Raw genomic sequence first — 16,111 nt, forward strand, 5'->3', positions numbered from 1 at the left:
AATGGAGAGACTCGTATCCTCAGACAGGATGGACATTTATACAGACATCTGAGTGTGAGATTGAAAGAACTCTTCAACTCTGTTTTTTTTGGCAGTGCATGACGTAAAGTTCTGATAGACCACATGAAAGGAATTATACTGTGAAATGAAACAGTAGCTTACTGTTTAGTGAAAGCTGACTAGCTATTTTAGGCTGGAAGGCAGATTTGGGATGAAACCTCATGCCACAGGCTTGGATGCTTTCTGAGGCCCCAGGAAGGCACTTAAGCTCAGGATGCCCCGGGTCCCCAGGGCTCTCCTCCTCCTTTGCATGGTCCCGTTAAGAGGGAAAGCACACAAGACTGATGTATTTTGACTTTCAGAATGTAAAACAGAAGGGATCTAAGAATGACTGTCTGGAGGCAAGTTCCTCTGTATCTCCTAAAACCATTTTTTTTCAGGGCCTTCTCTACTGGGCTTTCTCTTGGACTAGGGACTTGGACTTGCAATTGGAGTGTCAACTCTCTCTCTATCTCTATAGTCAGTAATAGCAATAAATTGTTGTGCATTATATTTTCTGCATTATCATTTTCTGTATTTTCTGCATTGTGCTGTATTATGTCTGTGTTGTTATGATACTAACAAGTAAGCTTAATGATCATGGTTAGAAGAATATTTAAGCTTAATTTTGCCTTTCCATTTATCCACTATCACCGTTAGAAAAGTATTCAATGCTGAAAGATTATCTGCCCATTCCCAACGTATAACTAATAAACGTAATATCTTTGCGTGCTCAGTGACTGTTAATTTTATATTTTAGATGTGGATCACCGAATAACAAAGCAATGCTTTCTTTGGCTGAGTTTATATATAGATGTAATTAGAATGTACTGCTTTGGCTTGCATTTAAATAGTTCTGAAGAGAATAATATTTGAACAATGCTTCATAGGCAGATATTTTGATTAACCTTTTCTGTATAGTTTCAGACATATCATTGAGGAGAGGCTTCCACGCCACACTGGAGCTTTTTTCCGGACCCTGGTCTGCTTGTTCTGTGAGTTTGGTATGTTTGGTCAAGTGTGAAAGCTGTTTTTGAGCATGGGAGTGGTCCAGAACACTGCTCTCTGGGCCTTCTGAGATCGGTGGTCTGGGGTTCACTTCAAGTGAGCTTTGCTGTGGTCTGCAGCAGGTGTGGAATCTATTTGCTCCTAGCTCCACTGTGGGCCTGCGTGATTGGTTCATTTTGTAACGTGACAGATCTGACCTATTGCGTTACTTCCCTTTTTTGTGTGTTTTGTGTATTTTCTGAGTAAATAAACACTTACTATCAAGATACACTTTTTAAATCAATTTTTTCTCAGATACAATTTTTGCACAGCACTATAGGTAATATTTGATAGGAAAAGGCAATCTATAGATGTACAATGCAACAAAATCTTCTGATACAACAGCTCATATGCAGCTCTCGCATACAGGAGGTCCCGCACTGTGAAGTCCTATATATCCACAAAGTGCTGTTCCTCACTGCCTGAATGTTTCTACCCAGGCAAAATAATAAAAAGCAGCAAACACATGAAGCTTCTTTCTACCATTTTGCGAATCCACACTCACAAAATTGACGTATGGAATTGCACAATAGATCCACGGTTTGGGTAAAGTTCTTGTGTGTGAAAGTAAACCAGAGATAATGATCCCCTCCTTCAAACAAGCCCAAAATCTGTCCTGGGTGCAAACTAAAGTATTTGGGACAAGTGTAAAAACACCCTAACCAAACACCCTATCTAACCCTAACGCCCTTTCCAAAGTATAAATGGGCTTAACACTTTATTTGCATACAAAATATTTTCATATGAAACGTAGTTTAATAGGGAATTCATTACATTATCCAAATTACAGTAAAGAATCAGCAACACAAACAGTCTTATACCACAAATGTCTAAAAATTATGATAATTATGATGTTTTCACAGGCTATCATCCACTCAATATAACACAAGAAAATTAAGTCATGTAATTGCCAATTTCAGCCATGCTACAATTGTCATTTGGGCTAAGTGTTTCATGAATACATATTATTTTATTACTCTCAATTTTCCATATGTATTAAGAGACCTTTTTCCACACAGTTCTGTGTGGATTTTCACTGGACTCAATAAGAGCAAGATAGGCCAAACCTTTCCAGCAGCTCTTTGCAAATATGACTAGGGCACTTTAAGCTGTTTCCTTGGTCAACCTTTCATTTGACTAGGTTTGCCTTTATGTGAAAACAAAGCACTTGCTAATTCCACTCAAGACTTCCACAGGCGAGTGTGAGCTCCGTGGGGCGCTCCACTGGTTCCGGAGGCTAACTCTGGAGTGGCCAGGGCACAAAGCAGGCATGAAATTGCAGGAGGGATCAGATGGGTGGCAGAGCACGGGAGGACGGAGGCAAGAGAGCAGAGGACAGCCCCCTCCCTTCGTATCCTACTCCCCCTTCCGGGCAGGGCTTGGGTCCGGCTGGATTAGAGGACCTCCAGAGCTGTGGGGCTGCAGTAAAGAGCCAATTTTATTCTCTGGTAACCCATGCAAAGAGCAGGCCCCCAGAGCCTATTAGAGCTCAGTGTAGAGAAGAGGGGATAGAGAGTCCAGTGAGGGAGGGCAATAAAGACATTCATCTGGTCATTAGAGCAAAAAGTAGCAGAGAGCAGAGAGGCTATGGAGGCAGAGAGGCAGATAGGAGAGAGTCTTTAGAGGCAGAGTGGAGAGAGCCTTTAGAAGCACAGAGGAGAGAGCCTTTAGAGGCAGAATGGAGAGCCTTTAGAGACAGAGAGGAGAGAGCCTTTAGAGGCAGAGTGGAGAGATGCTTTATAGGGAGAGTTTCCACTCTTTATAGGGAGAGGCAAAGGTGAGGAAAGTGGGAAGTTTGAGAGACACCACAGTGATGAATGTGAAACACAAATGCCTTAGAGGAGAGAGGAGGTTGAAGTGAAATCACAGTGTTTAAAAGAGACACTAAGAAAACATTAGACAATTACCAGACTTGTTTAATAACCTGGTAGTTGAGCTGAAAAATGTCACATAAGCGTCTAAATTAATCTCAACATATATGATTTCTCTTTTTTCTCAGAAGTCCAGCAAAAGGTACACACATTCACATAAGCCACTGAAGTCTTTTCTAATTCTTCAACATGCTAGGAAGAGAGCAGTATGCCCATATGGGCAACTGACTTGGTGCTGCACTACACACTGACAGGATAGAGAGATTCAGGGAAGAGGTTCCCTTTTTCTTGACCTCCAGTCAGGAATACCCAAGGCTCAGCTGGGACTCTCCCAGTTGTACCATCCCGGGGTTCCGAGGTACAAGTGCTCCAAGTTTTAAAAGTTGACCAAAGATGTTGCAGTTGCTGCTGCTCCTTGAAGCTGCTTCAGTCTCTCACAAGTTGGCAGTGGGCTAGAGGCTGGGGATTACAGTTGCCATGGTAGCTAAATGCCAGCCAAGGCATGTCTGTAGTTATAGCTCAAAGCACCGTAAACCTGGTGAAGTTGAAAAAAACCCTACTACAGTTAAGTTTTTGACCATAGGGTATCAGCATGTGTGCATTATATGTCTGCAAATCAAAGACTTGCAGTAAATTACTGCTGTGAGGGAGCATGTAGTCATTGTCATGTTTCCTCACATTTGACTCCCATTTATAGTAATTAAAACCCCTTTACATTCAAAGGGGTCAGAAGAGTCCTGTAACTCATTCCTTGTTCCTGTCAGAATAGCTGCAATCAGCCACTCATGGGTGATTGGGCATCTGCCCACACTGGTCAAAATGCCCCTTTGCATTCAGTTTATGAATTATTTTATGAATGAATTTATTTTAGGCCATTATAAGCAGAAGTGACAATCTGAGCAAAAATATGCCAGCATGACTGATTTTTGTTATATTTGCCTACATAGCTCAGTGTTTCCCTCTCCGTCACACAATCCCCTTAGTGTCTATGAGGCAGGTTGTCCTGTGCCAGTTTCATGTGGAGCAAAGAATAAATGTGTTGAAAGTTTTCTTCAGATTAATCATATAAGAGAGGGAAAAAAGAGCTTTAGTGATATGAAAAAATATCTTTCAAAATGAAAATAATTATTTTTGTTTAGAAACTTCAGTGTCCACAACTAACCTAATTATAATTAATAGGCCATGTCTAAGAGGTAGTAGATCAATTAGCTAATAATTTAATGATTCTTTAGGTATTTTAGTTGTTTGTGCATCATTTAAAAAACAGTAATGTTACATGGTGTCAGGGTGTTAAATGAACTGGGTTGGGAACGATTAAGCCCAAGATGGTAAACAAGCCCTTGCCACTATTGATACATATGTCAGGCAGCTATGATATCAAGACACAAACCTTATTCCCCAGAGTGGATAACAGTACAGGTAGCATACAGTGACTGTATATTTAAGCCGTTCTGTTGTTGTTTTTCCGGTATGTCGCCTCTCATCAACATTCCTCACCTCTCATAAGGATTCCTCATCTGTCCAGCAGTTAAAAAGGGAAGAGAATTGACTGTCAATCCTTAATTGATAAAAGTCGACCTCCCTTCCACTACTTTCAGCACAGCCGTGAGTCAATCAATAACTATTGTGCTACTCCTCGGATGGAAGAACGTTCTGATTTATCTGCTAATATCCTGTGCGCGTGCGTGTGTATGTGTTCAGAAAGCATTGCATCCTTATTTACTGATTAACATTCTGCTGTCGCCGCTGACTCAAATGCACACACACAAAACACACACACACACACACACACACACACACACGCACACTGCAAAGGAACTAGAGGTGGCTCTAGTCCCATGGATTCACTCTCAAGGGCAGAAAGAAGCACTCTATGTGTTTGGGTTTGTGTGTGTATTACATGTGTTCATGGGTTATTTCTGAGCGTCTGTGTTTATGTCCCTTAAAGCAAGCAGGTGCACTGGCATGTATGTGTCAATGTGATAAGTAGGCAACAGAAATAGAAATATTCTCTCATTTCTGTCACCATCTGCCATTCCTAAGGATTGGAGAAGAGATTTAAAATGTTTCTGTGTTTGAGTGTGTGTGTGTGTGTGTGTGGCTGACAATATTCAGCAGTAATTCCTCAGGATTCTCAAGATTCTCAGTAGGATTCTTCCCTCCGTCTAAACAGTCGTGTCTCACTGCATAATCCACACACAGCCATTTTCTGATGCAGGTGTTTCTCCCCTTGGAATCTTTTGTCAAACAGTTACTGAACAGATGAATAGGATGCCAACACATGCACACAGAGACTGCAGGTCAGCTCTAAACTGTGTCACTGATTCTGCGTGTCAAGGATGTGCATTCAACTCCTGTCACAGTAGTAATCAATAGGACTGAATGAGCTAGCACAGACTGGGACATTGATTATGATCATTTTCATATTCACACACTCGTATGCTCCGTTCTTAGGGTAGACTGAGGCTTCAGATCATGAGATTCTGCCTTGGATTGATCTCATAATCTCATAATCTCATAACCTCTCATGCCACTCTCTGTCTGGCCATATCAGCACAGGGAGGAACCTGAGTTGTTCGCCGCTGGCCGGGATCACTGATGGGTGGGCAGCTTGTTCCAGCTACAGCAGATAGGGATCCTGACCTCTTTCCAAAAACAAAAAGCCATGCATATATTCCAGTGGGTGGGTGTATATGTTTGTGTCTGAGGGCATTCTTGCTTGCATGTACTTTGTTTGTGGATGTCACTAATTATTGATATCGCCAGATGACACATTTCCAGGTTTAAAAAGCTTCATGCTTGGGAACAAAGAGAGGAGCATTTTAGGCCTGAGTCTTTGCTTAGTTTGATTTCCACAATTAGTCTAATTGATACAAGCACTGCAAAACTGGCCATGAAAACCATAACAGCACACTCTTCCTGCCCTCCTAAAGAACAGGCCAACAGCAAGGGCATACATAAAGCACAGAGAAGAACACAGTGTACCTGTGGCCTCCTGTTCAGGATGTGTGTCTGAGTATGATGTTGGAGGAGATTTCCACATGATGGCGTTCCACTAGAAGAGATGTTTTGTTATGCGTGGTGGAGTGTGTTCAGAAGTGGGTCTTGAGGACAAGTGATTTTTCCCTCCCAGTGGCAAGGTCATCATAGTAGCATTTTAGAAATCCTAGGTCTGATCCTAGGTCTGCTCACTGGATATTACACTTGTATGTCTCTATGGGGCAGTGGTGTGCTGCTTTTAATCAAGTGGAGCTTGCATCTGTTTTGGTGTTTGAAGGCCGTGACTCGTTTGTTAATGTCAGGATAGTTGCAGCGCCTTGCCTGACAAGGCTTCAGTCAGGAATATTGAGCTGTCCCACAGAGTCCCATCACTTAATCCATCGGCACTGCGGCTTCTGTAGACAGAGCACCACATCTGATCTTAGTATACCCCCACACATTAGGAGTACATTTTCACCCTGAAGTGATCAGTACCATGGACAGGTCTTTGTGACTGTGCCATGCCCATTTAGCCCGATTAATGAGTTCCTTAGGCTGCGTGCATAGTTATAAACTAATACAAGTCCCTACAGATTTTTTCTTACATGAATAGTGATGGTAAACTGACAATATTGTGACATTTACTTGCTACCTTCACTCTTTACCAGATAATTCATCAAGAGTTCTCAGCAGTCAGCAATGAACAAGAGAATAATAACTGGGCCATTTTGGAATTTACTTTCATAATTATATCAATGAACTCTGGTTAATTGATATAATGGGGAAATAGTTGTTTGGGTAAGCTGGCCAGTATGCCAGTACACACAAATAAGCCCATACACAGAGGCCAGTATGCACATTGGTGGGAGTAATGAGAGCAGAGCAGGGCATTCTCACTAAACATGTGTGCTACACTGTCCTGTGAGAGAGCAGGAGGCATCTGCAGTCAGTGTATAACTCATTCTCTCTCTCTCTCTCTCTCTCTCTCTCTCTCTCTCTCTCTCTCTCTCACTCACACACACACACACGCACACACACTCCCTCTTTGTCTCAGAGTGCACACACAAGGCAACTTTTCAGGAGCTGTCAATGTTTTTATTTTACCCTGCTTTAGCCTAATCATACCAGTTCAAGGTTTCTAAATTAGATGCACCCCCCCCCCCATCACCCTACACTCCAAGGAGCATTGGAATTTTTTTCAGAAACAGTTCCCATGGGTCTCCACAATCCACTTTTCAGAGAGTGCAGCAAGACATCTGAAGTTTGGAGGTAGACTGTTTACAGAATGTACAAATAAAAAAGTTAGTTTTTGTTCATTTTTTTATTAGTTATTCTTTTTTTTACTGAAAATCCCATAGGCTCCGAGGTTCGTATTCTTTTTATATTTGTTCTGACAGTAATGATGTGGTTTCAGGGTAGTGTTTCCAGTCCCTTCCCTTCATCACTGAGCCTGAAAAAATTCTGAATCGGCTAAACTTGTATTCAATCCTTGTCAAATCTCCTATGGTTTTAAAATGAGAAAACCTCAAGCTTAGTTCGATAACAATAAGAACAAAATTTTTCAACTCTAGACAGACGTTTGCTGGTCTGTACTGAACATATATGTCTGTGTCTCCTAGTGCATGTTTGGATTTGTAAGATATACAGCACATGCAGTGCCAGAGAGAGTACGCAGGGTGCCCATGGGGGCCTGGCCTGTGTTACTTGTACTGTCGTTTGTGCTTAATGTCCTGTGTGTATATTATAGTGTACTGATTGTATTTCCTGCCTTTTCTGGTCCCTTCTCAAACCATTGTGTTGTGAATTCACACTTTGTTGTCCTGGGTACTGTGTAGCTGTGCTGTTGTTGTGCGCTGCACCATGAACCAGAAGGAACAACGTTTCATTCCAGTGTATAGTAAGTATATGGAGGAATGGCAATGAAATCTAAAGTTGAATTTTTATTGATGCATAAGTGTTTTCAGACTTCCACCTTCCACATGCATTCGTGTAACATCCTATCAATCACTTTCTGGGTTGTGCTGTTATATGAGCAATTTCACCAGCTGCCCCTTTAACCTGCCAGGCTGTTCTGTCTACAGGCCCATAGTATTTGTCTTAACTTTTGTTTGGCTTAGTTTTACCCTGCCTGATTACATACTCTGCATTGTTCAAACAGTGCCTCTGCTTGGTTCTTCACCCCTTAACTTTTGTGTGTGTGTGTGTGTGTGTGTGTGTGTGTGTGTGTGTGTGTGTGTGTGTGTGTGTGTGTATGTGTGCGTGTAAGAGTAGGAGTGCAGTATGAGCCCTTATCTTTTAATTCTCTCATTAAGTCCTTATCAATGGTTTTAATGCTAATTAAGACACTGTTTAAAGTGACAGAAAGGCAGGTTACTGCTGGGAAACTGGAAGGGCCTATCACTCCAGCCAATTAACACACACACACACACACACACACACACACACACACACACACATACACACACACACACACACACACACACACACACACACACACACACACACATACATACATACATACTTGTGTACCCATGTGGACACATGTTTACACACATATATGTCAGAGCATGCACAGACACACCAACATCAATGAACGCACGCACATGCACATGGACACACACACACCCGTACTCATGTGCGCACACACGCCCACATCCATGCACGAATACACATGGACACAGCAGAGATGGGCACTCGATATAACAGAAGGGTGACGTGCAAAGAATGTGGGAAAAATTAAAGATACTGGATCGACCATATCAAACTAAGGCATCTAAAAACACACCCAGAGAAGTTTGTTTAGTTTACGCTAGCCGCTTGCAATCATTCCAGCTAACTATATCGTTAGCTGCAATTCTTTTCTATCTCCTTACCCTAAGCGTACCCTGGCTTGACATAGTTACTGTACATTAATATTCTTATCTGCAGTTTCGAATAAATTAACAAAACAAAATCTAGAGTAACCAGTGACAGCAGCTCAGGCAGTCAGAGCAGTGTTTTGCCTCAAGTGTCTTGTGCCTCAGAACAAAAATTTACAAAAATATATCCAGTCATCCCAAGCAGAAAGCCATTACAGAAGCAATCATAAAGAATCTCATAATTTCTTGCAACCTTCCCTTGTCCCTGGTGGAGAATCCCTGTTTTAGGAGTTTTATATCTGTTGTGGCGAAAACATATTGCCCAGTGTCTCTGGTAGAAGGCCTGTGTGTGAGGAAAAAGATATGACCACCAACTTGAGGAGTGAGACAGGAATTAATTATATCTAGTTATTTATTTTTACACTGTACTTGCTATATATGCTTTGTGTATATTAAAGTGACTTGAGACTTCACGTGGACTCAAGCCTAAAGACTTGTGCCTTGACTTGGACTTGTATTTTGGGACTTGTGAACATTTCTGGGACACACACTCACACACACACATATATATATATACATTTATATATATATATATATATATATATATATATATATATATATATATATATATATATATATATATATATATAAAAGAACTCCCCAAATTTAATTTAAGCAGGCAGTTCTTTCACACAACCCACTTATTGCTTTGAACAGAAGAATTCAGCAGTCTTCAATTAGACCTAGGCAGTCCTCCTCCTGTGAAAGGACTGTGATCGTTTTAAATGGCACCTTTCAGCTGATGTACCCACTTAATAGCATTTATCTGAACAAGACTGCTCTTCCTAAATGGAAGGACATTTGGATTAATTATAAGTGCTTGTTGAAATAAAAGCCCAACGAGACTTTTTTGCAAGCAGTAGATGAGTTTTAGGTCTTTTTCAGGTCATATAACCAAATGACAAATGAATTGGTGTCTGGCAAAACAGTGAAATGACTCAGATTACTAGTGTACTAAATCCAAGCAGAGTACTAAATCCTCTCTGTTTCGTCTTAAACATTTTTGAGTGTTGAATGTGTATCGGGAAAATGGCTATTTTCTATTGTTTAAATGAATTTTGAGATGGAGCTATGAAGTCATCATATTCAGATGTCTTTTATTCTCTTTTTATTCTCTTCCCTCAATTTTTCTCCATTTTCTGACTTCTTATTTCCTTAATCTCCTCTTCCCTTTTCTTCCCTCTTTCCTTTCCTCTCTCTTATACACAAAGGAGGGTTTCCTGAAGACCAAAAAGGGCCATTACACAGGGGTCATTAGGCCCCAAGCAGAGCATAGCAGCACTGCAACTCTATTTCCACATAGGCTAACAGGATGCACATGTGTATGTTTGCACATGGGCCAGTCCATGGTAGGCGTAGCTTAGTGGTAAAGGTGCTCAACTAGTAATCAGAAGGTTGCTAGTTTAAGCCCCACCACTGCCAAATTTCCACTCTTGTGCCCCTGAGCAAGGCCCTTACCCCTCAATTGCTTAAGTTGTTTTCAGCAATAGTTGTTGCTTTATCCAGTTGCTTTGGATAAAAGTGTCAGCTAAATGCAACAAAATGAATAATGATTTTTATATGTAGTAGCTAACCCCTGTGGCTTGCATGGTTGCTTATATGTGCTCATGTAGTTTTCTTAGCTGCTCACTCTCTAATGTCCTTTCAGGTCAAAGGCAAGGCTCTGTGCATGGCAAAATACAACTGCATTTTCCACCCTGAATAACAGGGTATTTACAGTAAAATCCACCCTGAAGGTCTGACCTGGCATCAATTTCTCAGACCGTAGCAATTATGTACATGATACGTAAAGGTGCTGTAAAACTCAGATCGGTAAATCCAGCAGTGGGCTTTCTCTGCTGCAGTGCTGGGGTGTGGTAGCCATACAAAGAAAATGGAAATGCAGGCATTATGGAAGTGACAGGCTTTCAAAAATGGGAGTGAAACTGTCCATTGGAAGCTCCTCTGTAACTTAATGACAATCTGGCAAGTGCGTTCATTCAAAGGCACGCTTTTTTTCATATAACGGGGATTTGGATTAGGCAGGAATCTGCTCTCAGATATGAGGTTGGTTGTTGCTCTTTGTTATTTTGACAGTATGTTGACATGTTTTTTGGGGGGCTTTTATGCCGGGTGCTTCTCACACTGCTTTTGCCAGCCTGCTTTGTGTGTGTGGTGTATGTCTGTGTGTGTGTATGCATTTGCATGTGCATGTGCATGCGTGTGTGTGCATGCATTTGTGTGCATGGCTCTATGTGTGTTTGTGTAGGTGTGTGTGTGTGTGTGTGTGTATGTTTGTGTGTGTGTGTGTATGTGTTATGGTGAATGAGACAATAATTGCTGAATTACTGTGGTTTTCTATACTGTGTTTGCAGGTGGCTCTCAGTCTCTCACTCGTGCTCACTCTCTATGCAAGTGTGTGTGTGTGTGTGTGTGTGTGAGTATGCTTTACTCATCATTACTTTGACATTTGAGCACTATTCTCCCAGCATCCCCCACAGCCCTGAAGCCCTGGGCACTGTTAGTAGTTTACAGTCTGGAGGTTAACACAGGACACAACCGTAAACAAGTAATAGATCTGCCGTTTCTCTGTGTTCTTTGACAGTGGTCTCCACAGAAGACAGATTGACTCCCTGTATGGAAACAACAAGGCTCTAGGTTTAACAACAAGGACAGGTTTATATGCAGCACTGGCCTGTAGTTTTGAACACCTATTATAGGTCTAACCTTATCCCCAGCACCAATCGTCTTAAAAGTGCCACTGTTGCCTGGAAAAATGACTATTTTATGGTAGAACTGTACTGCATGACCAGTTGATAATGTTTACCATAGAAATCCTGTCCTGTCATGCCTTTGTAGTTATACAAAGGATGTTGGGGGCACAGGAAGTCAGGGGTCAAATCTTGTCAATGGCGTCTCCAGTGTGGTCCCTTAGGCAAGGTCCTTAACGCTACCTGCTTTCAAAACAATAGAGTCATACTCTCTCAGACATCGCCCAGGTCAACAAGGTCAGCGTCACATGCTGGAGGACCACGGCTGTTGAAAAGTGGGCTACTGGAACAAATACAAGACACTCATGTACAAGAGTGGAGAACTGTTGGAATTCTACTGCACAAGCAACCCCAGTGTAAGAGGGTATATGCAGAGGATGTGGGAACTATGGATGCTCCGAAACCAAACTTCTAGACTAACACTGAAACAACTAGTAGCTCAGGGTTACAACATCTGCAAGTGGCAACTGCTATCACAACTAGAAACTGACAAGGCTAGAGGGGCGATATTATCATCATCCCCAGATCCCAAACTTGGGAATCAAGACCCAATGAATCCATGCACCAAACTCAACACCTGAGATTGAAGCTGATGTACCAAGCTGCTGACCTGAGACTGAAGATTGTGGAGGAGCAGAGCATAAAACTTTCACTTGAGATTGTTAGACCAGACACCAACCTGTACACCACCTGGATTTACTACAATAAAAGCTATGGTTCAGTATGGATCCCGGAATGCCTGAGAATGTATAATATATTCAGGTCTCCTTCAACAAGATCTCAATGGAGCAGTGGAAGATGGCCCTAGAGGCAAACTTCAAGTGAATAGCATGAGTCACCTTTAAGTACCAGATTAACTGAAGAGATGCTCTGCCCCTGCTACTGTTCTGCGTAGGCTTGAACCCCCTCAGTGAGATCACTCTTGAGACCAAGAGTGGCTAAGGATACCGGAAACGGAAGGGAGTAGCCATCATCCATCTCCTCTACATGGATGACATGAAGCTGTATACCAGAAATGAACAAGACATCGACTACTGATCAATCTCACTAGGATATACAGCAACAACATTGGAATGTCATTCAAACTGGATAAGTGAAACTCCTCACAATGCATGCAGGTTTTCAACCCAAATCTAGCACTCTGAGACTGTACATTAAGCAGAAGGAGTGGGGGCTGAGGACTAGTGAGCATCAGAGCCACTATCCAGGATGAAACAGCCAAGATAAAGGAATACTCCAGGAAGTTTGCCCCAAGTGCTGAAGTGCTTAATGAGTACCTCAGATAGCAGAAACACGAGGAGGATGGGAATAAGGAGGTGTAGAAGCCATCATGGAAGGATAAACCTCTGCACAACAAATAGTAGAAAAAGCTGATATGAAAAAATGCTACCAATGTCTGGAAAAGGCTGGACAGCACAGAGGCACTAATCATGGCAGCATAGGATCAAACTCAGAATACAAGAGCAATAGAGACTGGGATCTACCACACCAGGCAGGACCCCAGATGCAGTGAAGCAAGTAACAGCATAATGCAAGATGCTAACAGGCAGAACATACATGGCATGCCATAATCAACTGGCAGGCATAGTATACAGAAACGTCTGTGCCGAGTACAGGCTGGAAGTTCCGAATTCCAAATTCCAAGTGGGATACATCCCCAAAAGCGGTGGAAAATGACCAAGTAAAGATCCCATGGGACTTCCAGATACAGACTAACAAAATGGTAGTGGCTAACCAATCAGACATAGTAGTGATGCACAATCAGCAGATGAGGACTGTAGTGATAGATGTAGCAATTCCAGGTGATAGCAACATCAGGAACAAGGAACACGACAAGCTCAGGAAAATCCAAGGGCTGAAAGAAGAAAAAGAAAGAAGCTAGAAAAGATGTGGAAGGTGAAGGCAACAGTGGTTCTTGTGGTAATCAGAGCACTAAGGGCTGTGACCCCCAAACTTCGAGAATGGCTCCAGATGATCCCAGCAACAACATCCCAGATCTCTGTCCAGAAGAGTGCAGTGGAACACACCAGTCCGAATGACATTCCAATGTCATTGCTGTATGTCCTACCGTAGCTGGTATCTGTTGCCATTCTTAGTGATCTCACAGAGGGGGTTCAGGCCAATGCAGTAATGGGTAAATCCCATACTTGAAGTTGTCCTCTAGGGTTATCTTCCGATGATATTTTACAGCCTCAAGCATTCCAGGATGCATGTCCATCCTGGTGCACGGGTTTGTCTGGTCTTACGGTGTTGAGTGACTGTGTTATCCTCCCCCTATTCATTATCCATCCCCCGCTCATGTATTGAGCCATCTATGTGCCTACTCATCTTAGCTGCAATGATACTGGTGCAGTGATACTGGCTCCTGTTCAGGGAGGTTGCTGTGGTCAGCTCTCAGGCATTCTAACCACTGTGCATTGTTGTTGTGTGATGCCTCCTTCTTCCATATGCCTTTCCAGTATCTATCTTTGGTGGGTCTGTTCTTATGCTATTCCCATAGGAGAACATCCTGTTTATTCTCCTAGCTTCTACTTCTCACATGTATCTCTTCAGGCAGGCTGCCAGAGCTGTTAATCTTTGCTTGGCAGTCTCCACAGCCTCAGGTATGGACAGGTACCTTCACCTTCACCAGCTCAGGTACTCTTACCTTTATATATTCCTGATAGCCTTTGTCTTGGCCTCCAATCTCCTTCTCCATAGAGGATACTGCTCCTTGGAAGTGTTCATCTTGTAGCCAAGCATCTCATATATCAGCGTGTTGGTTTCAGTGATGGTCACAGTAGGGATTGTCTGTAATGCATTCACATCTTCCAGCAGAGAGAGGGACATTTCAGATAGAGGTCCTTCATCAGCTGACTTTCTGCAAACAGATATGTCATTAATACAATATATTAAAAATGCCTTGGCACTGGAAACAACAAATCCTTAATTTTGGTGGTCTGAATGTGTTCAAGAAACCAATAAGTAAGCCTTCTCTTGGGTTCTCCAATGTAAAGCTGTTCTTTTTCTTGCAAGTAATACGGTAGACAGTAACGCATGTGGAGGAATGATTATTTGTTTACAGTTGTGAACAAGCTCGACCTGTTCACAACTCCAGACTGTAAACTACTATCAGTGTCCAGGGCTTCAGGGCTGTGGGGGAACTTGGAAGAATAGTGCTCCTGCTTCTCTGGAAACTTTGTGTATTTCACCACAATTTTGAATATCTCTACATCTCCTACTAAAGTAAACAGCAGTTACTCACCTGGTATCTGCTTTGGATTTATATATACGTATATATAACGCCCCCTCCCACACACACACACATATGTAGTTTGTTTGTGTGTGTGTGTGTGTGGGGTGTGTGTGTGTGCGTGCGTGTGTGCGTGTGTGTGTGTGTGTGTGTGTGTGTGGGCGTGTGTGTGTGTGTTTAAGGCTCCAGAACAACTATTTTAAATTAACTCTATACAGCACCTTAACAAACACGCTGAGCAGGGAATGTGATAATATTTGATGTCCTTACTGTGGAGTTAAGCCAGAATGATGATGATTGATGACCTACAGTGGCCTGTAGGATAGCAGAGCTGATTTGTCCTGTCTGCCTGTGCTTAGTTTGCTGTACACACATGGAAAAGGGAGGAAATGAAAGACAGCTGAGAGAAGAGTGTGTGGGGGTGTGTGGGATTTTTCCTTGATGTGAGACAGGGTCAACACTGTATGATTAATACCTGTTTGTGCCCTACTAATGCGCACCACACATTATTTGTGTGTGTGTCTGTGTGTGTGTGTGTGTGTGTGTGTGTGTGTGTGTGTGTGTGTGTGTGTGTGTGTGTGTGTGTGTGTGCATGTGCGCATGCCTGTGTGTTTATGTGTGAGATGGAGAGAGAGAGAAACAGGGAGAGAGAGTACAAGAGTGCTTCTCTCTCAACCTAAGCCAGGCCGAGCTAAAACAGTATCACGTGTGTCCTGCTCCTCCTTTGCCAATGTATTGGCAGATGCTTCTTGGTCAGCATGTTTGACCAATAAGAGGATTTGTAGCTCATGAAGGCCCACCCACCTCTAGTGCCCTGCTCCCTGGCCAAGTTGAGCTCTCACTTCCCTGTGGTTTTACACTTGGCCCATCCCTCAGTCAGCTACATCCATCTTCACTAATGCAGAACATGACTTATCCAAATGGTCTACATTCATATAGAGGACCACTCCACATTCTGGAAACTGTCCATATTCACTTCTTTTTGGCTTCTTCCATCCCCTTTTCTCCTCATTATGTTTCTCGCTTCCGTGAGAACGGATGAGTTACACCATCCCCAAACATAGTCCATTGGCTTCTGCACGGTCAGTTAAGCTGCCTGAGAGGGACGTTCTAGTGTTGTGGGAAAAGAATCATTGCTACACTTAACCTCTAATGGCCTCTTGGTTTGAGTGGTGGAGGCCTGGGGCCCATATATTTGGCTCTCAATAGGGGTTGGAGTCGGAAGTCAACATGCTGACGTAGTCCTGCTTGGCTGCTTCAATTAAAGCTTTTACA

The 16,111-nt window shown here is 42.6% G+C and overlaps 1 protein-coding gene across 1 annotated transcript in view; it reads left to right on the forward strand.

Annotated features, from left to right (window-relative positions):
• Positions 1 to 1,078, forward strand: part of hyal1 (hyaluronidase 1) — a 38,106-nt gene extending 37,028 nt beyond the window's left edge. The window contains exon 5 of the mRNA XM_081718402.1: positions 961 to 1,078. Within this exon, the coding sequence (XP_081574528.1) occupies positions 961 to 1,063 (103 nt within the window). The 3' untranslated portion in view covers positions 1,064 to 1,078. The remainder of the gene's footprint in view (positions 1 to 960) is intronic.
• Positions 1,079 to 16,111: the final 15,033 nt, after the last annotated feature.

This window comes from Electrophorus electricus, chromosome 7 (assembly GCF_041902795.1).
Source record: "Electrophorus electricus isolate QZ-2024a chromosome 7, ASM4190279v1, whole genome shotgun sequence".
In the NCBI taxonomy this organism is placed as follows: Eukaryota; Metazoa; Chordata; class Actinopteri; order Gymnotiformes; family Gymnotidae; genus Electrophorus; species Electrophorus electricus.